Source organism: Xyrauchen texanus, chromosome 12 (assembly GCF_025860055.1).
Source record: "Xyrauchen texanus isolate HMW12.3.18 chromosome 12, RBS_HiC_50CHRs, whole genome shotgun sequence".
NCBI classification, from domain to species: domain Eukaryota; kingdom Metazoa; phylum Chordata; class Actinopteri; order Cypriniformes; family Catostomidae; genus Xyrauchen; species Xyrauchen texanus.
The window spans coordinates 17811526-17820630 of NC_068287.1; the positions used below are offsets into that span (position 1 = coordinate 17811526).

The 9105-nt window shown below is 39.3% G+C and overlaps 1 protein-coding gene across 1 annotated transcript in view; it reads right to left on the bottom strand.

Annotated features, from left to right (window-relative positions):
- The window catches only part of ints1 (integrator complex subunit 1), a 39145-nt gene extending 30453 nt beyond the window's left edge, over positions 1-8692 (bottom strand). The window contains exons 1-19 of the mRNA XM_052139831.1: positions 8636-8692; positions 8145-8232; positions 7758-8045; positions 6463-6659; positions 6235-6372; positions 5967-6126; positions 5779-5884; positions 5518-5704; positions 5204-5349; positions 4961-5102; positions 3649-3825; positions 3449-3557; positions 3238-3358; positions 1270-1347; positions 1005-1162; positions 805-901; positions 490-581; positions 334-394; positions 50-247 (exon numbers count right to left, since the gene is read on the bottom strand). Coding sequence (XP_051995791.1) covers positions 50-247; positions 334-394; positions 490-581; positions 805-901; positions 1005-1162; positions 1270-1347; positions 3238-3358; positions 3449-3557; positions 3649-3825; positions 4961-5102; positions 5204-5349; positions 5518-5704; positions 5779-5884; positions 5967-6126; positions 6235-6372; positions 6463-6659; positions 7758-8045; positions 8145-8199 — 2510 coding nt within the window. The 5' untranslated portion in view covers positions 8200-8232; positions 8636-8692. The remainder of the gene's footprint in view (positions 1-49; positions 248-333; positions 395-489; positions 582-804; positions 902-1004; positions 1163-1269; positions 1348-3237; positions 3359-3448; positions 3558-3648; positions 3826-4960; positions 5103-5203; positions 5350-5517; positions 5705-5778; positions 5885-5966; positions 6127-6234; positions 6373-6462; positions 6660-7757; positions 8046-8144; positions 8233-8635) is intronic.
- Positions 8693-9105: the final 413 nt, after the last annotated feature.

Here is a 9105-nt window from a genome sequence, read left to right on the forward strand (position 1 = left end):
ACACAATGGCATTATATCTAACACTAGGGTAACAAACAGGAATTCATACTTTGGGTCAAGGCTGGTGAGCTGAGACAGCAGGAGGCTGTTGTTCTCCGTTATGGTCTGCTTGGTGGAGGCAGCTGCAAGATGGCTCTCAAAGGCCAGGATCTCCTGCCTCTCCTTCTGAGAGATCTGCAGCTCCCGGTTGATCATTTCCGTTTTGGTCTCCTCGTCGGCGACCGTGCAAGGAGGGTAAGAGTAGTTGCTAGAAGAAAGCAAAAAAAACAGTCAAGGTTGCTTAGATGTTTGTAAATCCACATTTGTTTCGGCTGTAATATGCAGAATACATACTTTGTCATAACCATCTCCATGAGCATTTTCAGAGTGGGGTAACCATCCCAGGCTGCCATACCTGAAACCAGTAACAGCATCAGTCAGCGATCTAATGTTGTTCTATTGCGATGTTTTAATTAAATGCAAGAATTGCATCATATCTGGTCTCCTCACCGATTTTCTGTGGGTTGAAGGCTGCCACTACAAGCAGCAGGAGCCAGGCCTTCCAGTAAAGTGTTGATATGGCTAGATTTGGAGGTTGATACCTAACATGGAACATTTAAAAATGTATTTCACCCACCTTGAAATCTAAACAGCCTATAAACAGAGTAAAGGATGCCAGGAGCTCTTACCACAACATACCTTAAACCTGAGATGCTATTAGTCTATGACACTTAGTAATTGTTTTATAATAGAAAGCTGTTGAATCACTAAAAATGTATACATAAAAGCAAGAGGGAATAAACTAATGAAAGGCAAAGGCTGTACCCTGCAGGCAGCTGGATGTTTTCAGGGTGATGGTACGTGCAAAGGTTCAGCACAGCGTCAATGAGTTGGATCCTCTCCACCCGCAACACTTCCAGGTCTAGAGATGAGGATGATGATGATGCAATAACAACATCAGCACACAACCAGTGTTAAAGCTGAGTTAAGAAGTTAGAATAGACTAACCAGGAGTGCTATCTTACCATCAGACTGAACTCCAGCAGCTCTCTTCACAAGGTGATCAGCCAGCTCCATTGCATCAGCTGGGCCCAAGGGCAGATCACGAGACAGACCGATCACCAAGATGCGCATCAGTGTGTCCTCTAGCAGGGGAACCTCAGAGCACAGCCGAAGAAAGAAACTAAGAAAGAAGAGATATGCTTCAGCTTCATATATTGGACAGAAGTAATTCCTATTTACCAACAAACACCGTTTCTGTGAAATAGTTAGCCAAAGATTATCTCTTACTTTCGGTCACTCTCAGGTGGCCAGTTGTCCCATTTGTAATACGTCTCTGGCTGCTCTGTGAAAAGCACCTTGTGAAGGCTTTCGAAACAACAAAAATATAGGTAAAATAAACATCTGCATTTTTAATAGATTAACATAACAAATGTTAGAGAGTCATCATAAATCTTTATTTGTGGTCATACACAACGACGCTATGAAACAGTGTTATGTTAAGTTACAATAAATCCCCCTGGAGCAACCTGGGGTACAGGGTCTTGCACAATGGTGAAAGTTCAAGTATTGCCCCTTTCAAGGTTTGAGCCTTGTGTTTATTCACTTTGCCACACCATCCAACAATGTGGATGGTATTGTACTTTACTGGTATTGTCATATCTAAAGATCAGAAAATGAAAATAAAGAGGGATGGAAAATTGAAAATTATGTTTTGACACACAAGAAGCATCAACAAGAAACATCCTATTCGGACAGGATTAGTTTCCTAACAACATTTGAGTTACAATTGCTATCACCTGTCGTCTGTGATTTCATGTACCAAATCGGATGGGATTAAGTGTTTATTATCTCCGTTAATTACTGAGGTGGGAGTTTCTGTTTTCTAAATGTGGGCATGTGGAGCGGAGGGGGGTGGGGCCGGGTCAGAATATCGCGCACCCGGTCCCCAATCGGCCTGATGAGGCGCGCGAGGGTTAAAGGCAGCCGGTGACAATGGTTTGAGAGAGAGAGAGAGCGAGAATTACTGGCATGTCCATCATGTGTGTTTATGTTTGTGTGCTTTGGTAGGAGTTTAAAAAAATTATCATTTATGTTGACAAGCCGGTTCTCGCCTCCTCCTTGCCCATCATTAACTGTGTTACAGGGCATTACAGAAGGTTGAACAGGTTTAGTTAATATAGGTAAAAAAAAAAGATGGCATGCCCAATTCGCTCCAAGTCCTCATTGTGGTTTAGTATCTCGCCTCAATCTGGGTGGAGGAGGACAAATCTCAGTTGAATCTTATCGTCCGTGGCTTGTTGAGCACATTACTGCGAAGACGTAGCACGTGTGGAGGCCCATGCTATTCTCCGTGGGATTCATGCACCAAGTGCAGCACCAAGAGCGAGAACACCATGAATTCGAACTCGCAACTCCAGGGGTGGTAGTCAGCATCAATACTCACTGAGCTACCCAGGTCCCCTGTTAATTTAGGTAATTAAATAAACTTTGTTTAAATTTAAAATGACTAAATATTTAAAAAATACATTTTTTATAATTATTTAATTTATTTATTAACAATACATAATAAATATTTTAATAAATATTAAAATTAACTTCACATAAAGTGGCTAGGAACAATAAACCCACAGCAATAAACAAAACTGTATTTGTGCCTGTACATTATATAATTATAACATTGTGTTATTGAGTGGAGAAATTACGGTATTTTACATGACACTGATATTACAGCTGCCAATCTTAGCAGTTTCCACAACTTGGCTTTCCTTGTTGATTTTATTTTCTTATTTTTTTCGTTGGATGGCAAATACATATTCTACATCCATATTGAAAGGTACGCAGCAGGCTGAAGACTGGTGTGCATTAGTATCATCTTAACGGTAGTTCAAGTAGTTTAAAATACACGAGGAGAAGCATTAGTATATATATTAGCAGTTATATCAGCGATCAGGGACATTTGCATTCGTATGGGATTAGATTTCTCAGAGGACCCTCATGTTACCAAAAAACAGTAGGTCATTTGCTCTGAATGTTTTTACAGAGGTTGTATGAGGGGAAAAAAAGACTAGTCAGATTTGGACAGGATTAAAATGACAAAGTACATCTGTAAAACACACATTTACCTAACCTTCTCAGGGAAAACTAGTCCCGTCTGAATAGGGCTTAACATTATATGTGGACCACAGGGAGCAAAAAAAACTAAATTATATAAGATGTGACCCATTTAAAACAGTCCTACATTCCTCTGTTCCTTACCAGTGCACGTAGTCTTTAGGTCCCACTTTACTGATGGTGGGAACCACAGAGTGTAGCCACCACACAGCATCTCTCTGGATAGCAGCAATCTGGTTCTGAAAGGCTCTCAGTACCTCCAGATCTGAAACACAGATATGGATAGATCCATGTTAGCATCCAAAACACACTTCTGCAAAAAGACATTAAGCACTGCAAGAAAAATTTATTTTACTCTTCTTCTCTCCTTTGTCCCAGACAATGCCAGCCTCTTTGACCTGAGCTGTGATCCCCAGCATCATTGACACCGTCAACAGATCTGTTACTTGGATAACAAAACGTTCCTAAGAATGGAATAAAGAGTATAGTAAGTTTCTAAAAGCTAATAAAGCATATGTAGCTATGCAAATACAAACTCAAAGGATGAGTCCTCACTTTAAACTCCATGTCCACATAACTGGCCTCTTTCCTCTCCTGCATGAGGCCCAAACAGAAGGACTGGAAGTTGATCTCATGCTTGGTTTGTTTAATGATTTCCCTGAGTAAAGCCCGGGAGGCCCGCAGGTAATCATCCTTATTGGTCAACAGGTCCTGGAACACCATGGCCAGAAACTGGAGGGACATAATCAAAACACATGGTGAAGAACAAATGCTTATTAAGGCCCTGATAAACTTCATACAAAATCGAAGAATGAATGGGCGTGACGTCCCCACGACGTGTTTTTGAGTTAGTTTCCATGGTTTGTAACAGCTCGTCTGGGCGAACTTTCAGGAAAACTTGTTCCGGGCTCCTAAATACCTTCTTACTGCTATTGGTCCACATCATTGGTAAGTGTAACCTATTTTGAGATGGACAGCTAATTCGGTTTACATTGTTCAGTCAGTCAAGGTCACTCAACATGAACACACCGGCATGCAGTTATTAGAGAGCTGGTGCAAATTTACCTACATCTGTACGATAGTTCTCATAGAGACATTTAAAAAAACATGCTATTATGCTATTTTTTTGTTTTAATTAGTATACAAATTACTCATGTGCCATCTGCACCAAAATCCATTCACACATCTGCTAAAATTAAGATATTACTTTATCATTGATAACACATTTTAATGTCACATTAGTAAAGGTTTTACATGTAGTCATTAACGTGTTAATATTTAAATGTACTTCTAAACACAGGTGTCTGAATGTTCGCAAGCACTATACCATTGGTCAGCGGTTTAGAACCTCTTTTTACATCTGAACGTAGAAGGAAGTAGAACTTCTCCAGAAATATATAGGGGCATTTACACTATAGATCCATTACAACTATAGACCCAACACACTATTTTTTGTGGCTTTAAGCCCTGTTAGCTTCAAAGGCATCTATATGTGGGCACACTTTTAGCAGATTTACACATTTTAAATTTATAGTCAGAAAAATACATTAAACTATTGACGAATTCCAACTATTTCCCTACCAACACAGACTAGCAATAGCAAGTAGCAAATCATGTTTTTGCCAGGTTGTGTGTAAACTAAAGACTATTTAAGAAAGTCTTTGTTATATCCAGCCCAAATTCCTGTTTCAATTGGAAATATGGAAATTGTGTGTGTAAAAGCATTACATAGTGTATTTATAAAAGGCATTTACTGAAAGCCATAAATTTAAATCAGTTTGGGATTTTATCCTCTTAAATATTTAATAACTTCAAAAAGGTATACGAGTAATAAAACAAGAATGTTTCTTAACAAGCTCAAAGTCACCTTGGGTGCCTGCTCTGGGCTGTGTTGCAGAACTGTATGAAGCACTTGCATATTATTGGGATTTCTGGCATTTGACAACTCGTTAAAGATCACAAACTTCACCATGGTTCCCAGATTATCTCTGTGCGCATTCAAAAGCTCCCTGCAAAACAAGATACATAAATTGTTAAGGATATAAAAAGCATTTATACTTTTCAGTACAATATTTCTGTGCGAGTACAGGTCAGAAGGCATGATGCTGACCTCACACACAGCATGTAATGGTTGAGGAGAACTTTAGGTTTGAGACGAATCTTGATGAGGTTAGAGATGACCTCCATGTCGTCAGAGCCATGTGTGTTACAGTTCATACACAGAGACATGAGAAGATCCTGTGCAGGACGAGTCAGCTGGAAAACAAAGAAAAACTATTATATGTCCTGATTTAATCAGACTAACTAAAACTATATATGGGTAGTTGATAAATAACATGTATATGAACTTTTTTCCACATCAACTACAGTTGGAAGGTGCTGTGATAACACATTTACTCTTTAAAATTGTCCTTGTTCTTGTACCTTAGGATTCTGCAGCCACATCTCAAGTCTCTGCACGGCCATCAGTCTGACTTCTTTATAACCACAGGTGGCGGTGAGAAGACGCAAAAGGTTTCTGGAGACGTTGTCCATGGGCTGTCGACGGTTCAGCTGATCCCTCAAAACATCCAACACATATTCCTCCACACTTTCCGCCAACTCTTCATACCTGGAGCCAATGCACACAAAGGTTACAGCTACAGCTGTGGTTTGACATTTTTTTCACAAAACAGACTTACATACCTGGGCATGACCTGTCCATCATCCTCTGGACTGAGTTTCTCCTCTGCGATTAACAGCTCAGTTTGACCTTCATCTTCATCTGGAGTAGAAGGATGAGGGCTGTTCCCTAAAAATCAGAATATGTGTTAGTAAAAGTATTATCCAGACCAATAAAGAAAACAACAGGTGCACAGTCCCGGGCCATTAACCTGCACTGAGATCACCCCCTGATCGCCCGGTTTCAGTCTGGAGCAGCATACTCTTGGGAGGCATCTTGGTTGAGAAGGCGGTCTGGATGTTGTCAACAAAGGTTTTACAGTGCGAGCTGTCCACCCATATACGTTCTCCGAGAGAGTCCTCTATGTAGACCTGAAGAACACCACAATGGCAACAAATCAGTTTTTAAGGAATAACAAGTTACCGATACTGTCAAGTATAAGCTGGACAATGTGTTGTAAATTAAGTGTTGAAAATTACTTTTACAAATATCTCAGGCCAATTTTCATCCTCCTCATAGGCGGCCATCAACAGGTTGCAGGCCAGAACGGACACCAGGTTGTTTCCCTTGGCCTTGAAGTTAATGGAGGCGTCACGGCGGAGCAAACTGCAGAGAGCCTGAACGTAGACACAAAACACAATAAGCTCATCATCAGCTACAATGGTAAACATCATCACTACAAAATGACAGATAAAGATGCTCTCTACCTCTATCACACCCTCAGTGGCAAAGACATTGGGTTTGATTTTGGCTAGAAACATGAGGCTGAGGTAAAGGGTCATGTCAGGCTTGGCACGGTTCAACTTCAGTTGTTTGACGGCCCCGCAGAGCACACCCTCAATGCGGTCGTCATTGCCTTCTGACTCCGATGCCTCAATTTCATCCAGAAGAACAGCAGGTGAGACTGCAACACAAGAAAACATTTGATTACATTATAATTACACATTGGGCCTCATTAATGAAACTTTCACAAATGTGTGAGTATACTGGATGTAATTTACACGTAAAATGGATCAAGAAAAATTTCCTATGGATTCACAAACACTTCGTACTCCCTAGATTTGATAGCAATGTATGTTAGTGAATTCCAAACATTTGTAAATAGAGTGCACATGCAAATTCATTCACAGTTACCATAATTAACGCCCATAAAGACACCATTTAAGGTAGGATTCAGTCTCACTAGTAAATAAGAATAGGAAGCTTTTAACATATATGTTTAACATAGTTTTTTTAATGGAGTGCATTCACATAGTAAAATATTGATGTCCCCCCCATGCTAAGCAATTCTGCTGGAAAATGGTATAAAATGTATGAAGCAGAGTTTGGAATAAACTATACTTTGAAGAAATAATTGCAAATTTTAAACCCTCCAAAAATTGCCCCCATTCACATCCCTTGCAAGTGTCTCACTGTAACGTTGACTTATGCTCTTTTTATAAAAAAGTATGAATTAATCAAACTTCTATTTTTGTGGTAATCAACATTATGCCACACATGCTGTCGATTGAGCTTAATTTGTACTGAACCTGGAATATGCCTTTAAGGTAAACACATTGAGTCCGTTATGTCTGTATAAGGTTTCAATTTCAATATGCCTACCTGAATACAGATGCTGTTAGATACCTGACAAATTTCAAGCAGTGTTTATTTAATTTTTATATTTGTTCAATTGCTTGTAATTAGTTTGTTTGCTATTCATTTTACTTTTAATGACTGTTTACCTCTTGAATAATTACTTAAATTTGAAGCAATGTTCATATAATTGACAAACACTTAAAGAGCTGAATACAATTTAAATTTTATTTGTTAATATTTCTCTTTTTAAATAAAGGTGTATATTCAAAAGCCTCAGGGTTTTGCAGTGGTATTGAAATTGGTATCAAGAATTGTGACATTTCCCTGATATTGGTATGCACTACTGACATTTTGGTATTGAGATAACCCTAGATGGGACATTAAATGTAAAAAAAACAAAAAAAAACATTCATATTAATTTCACCTTCAATGGGAACCACAGATGGCTCTTTAATGGAGGGGGATATTGATCTCTTGTCAACAGCAGCCACCTCAGCCAGGCGTGAAAGGGCACTGGGTGGAGTAGAGGAGTGCTTGGGCCGTTTAGACAGGCTGGACAGGCCAGAGGAAGAGGGCAGGGTTGAAGACACCTCTCTCTTGCGGTCTGGAGGCAAACCTGTAGATGGAGGTTTCAAAAGAGCAGGGTTTGCTTTCGGCTCACTGCTCTGACTCTTTGCCCCAAGTGCAATGAAATCCCCTGGAGGTGGGTGACCTGTGGGACATCACAAAAGGACATCAATGTGAAGGCATGTCAGAACTTTTCATAGAATTTCAATGACAGACTTTTCACATTCATTGCTTAAATTCTTACCTGATGGTTTGGCACTACTAGGCCGCCTGATGCTGGTTGGCTTTGGTCGATTCATTGTGACACAATTTAGAGTTCAAACGTTTTCAAACTGTAAGAGATACACATTACATTGCAATAGAGGAATTATTATTATATTATAATAATTTCACATTAGTTGCATTCAGGAAATCAATAAAAGCTGAAACATTTTGTTTAAATTGCCCACTTGGAGCTGATAACATTCATAATAAAGGATGAGAAAACAAAATTAACGATGTGTAACCATAAATACCTCTTATATTACTCTATTTGAATGTTTTCGGTATTTATGTGAATGCTAAATCTGATAAGTCTTTTATTGTATACAATCTTGGTAGCTAAAACCTTAGCAAAAGACATCAAACTTTAACGGAAAACTGATTTAAAAATAACGTCTGGCGCATAGTCTAACATCATAAAAATCCAAAAGACTTCTGTATTAAGTGCAAAATATTCATTTATTTGTAATCTACCTCAGGTTTTGAAAGGCGCTGCTACATGATTAGCCGTGAACAGTGTTTTCTTCTTCGGTTCACTAGGAGAGATGATTAAGCGCACTAAGCTCCACTGCGCCACCTACAGTGCTGGAGTTCGAGTGTGTATTTTTTTCGCGAATTGCGATTTCAAGCTACTATGACAGTTGAAGAAATGGAAAGTACATCTCTGTGACTGTTTTAATAGTTTAAGATTCTTCATTAATTAAAAAAAACAAATGTTTACACGCTTACATATGTGGGCCCAAAAGCTTCACTGGAAGCATGCTTTCAATAGGGCCCTGTGAATGTGAGGGCCCCCAGCCATCTTAGGGCCCCTTTTCCTTTTGAGCCACTCCTTGACAGCACTCATATCATATTTAATACATGATTTTCTGAAGCCTCTAGATCATCAACATAATCAAAACTTGGCTGAAAACCTGGTTGTATGTCATGCACTAAATGTCTTC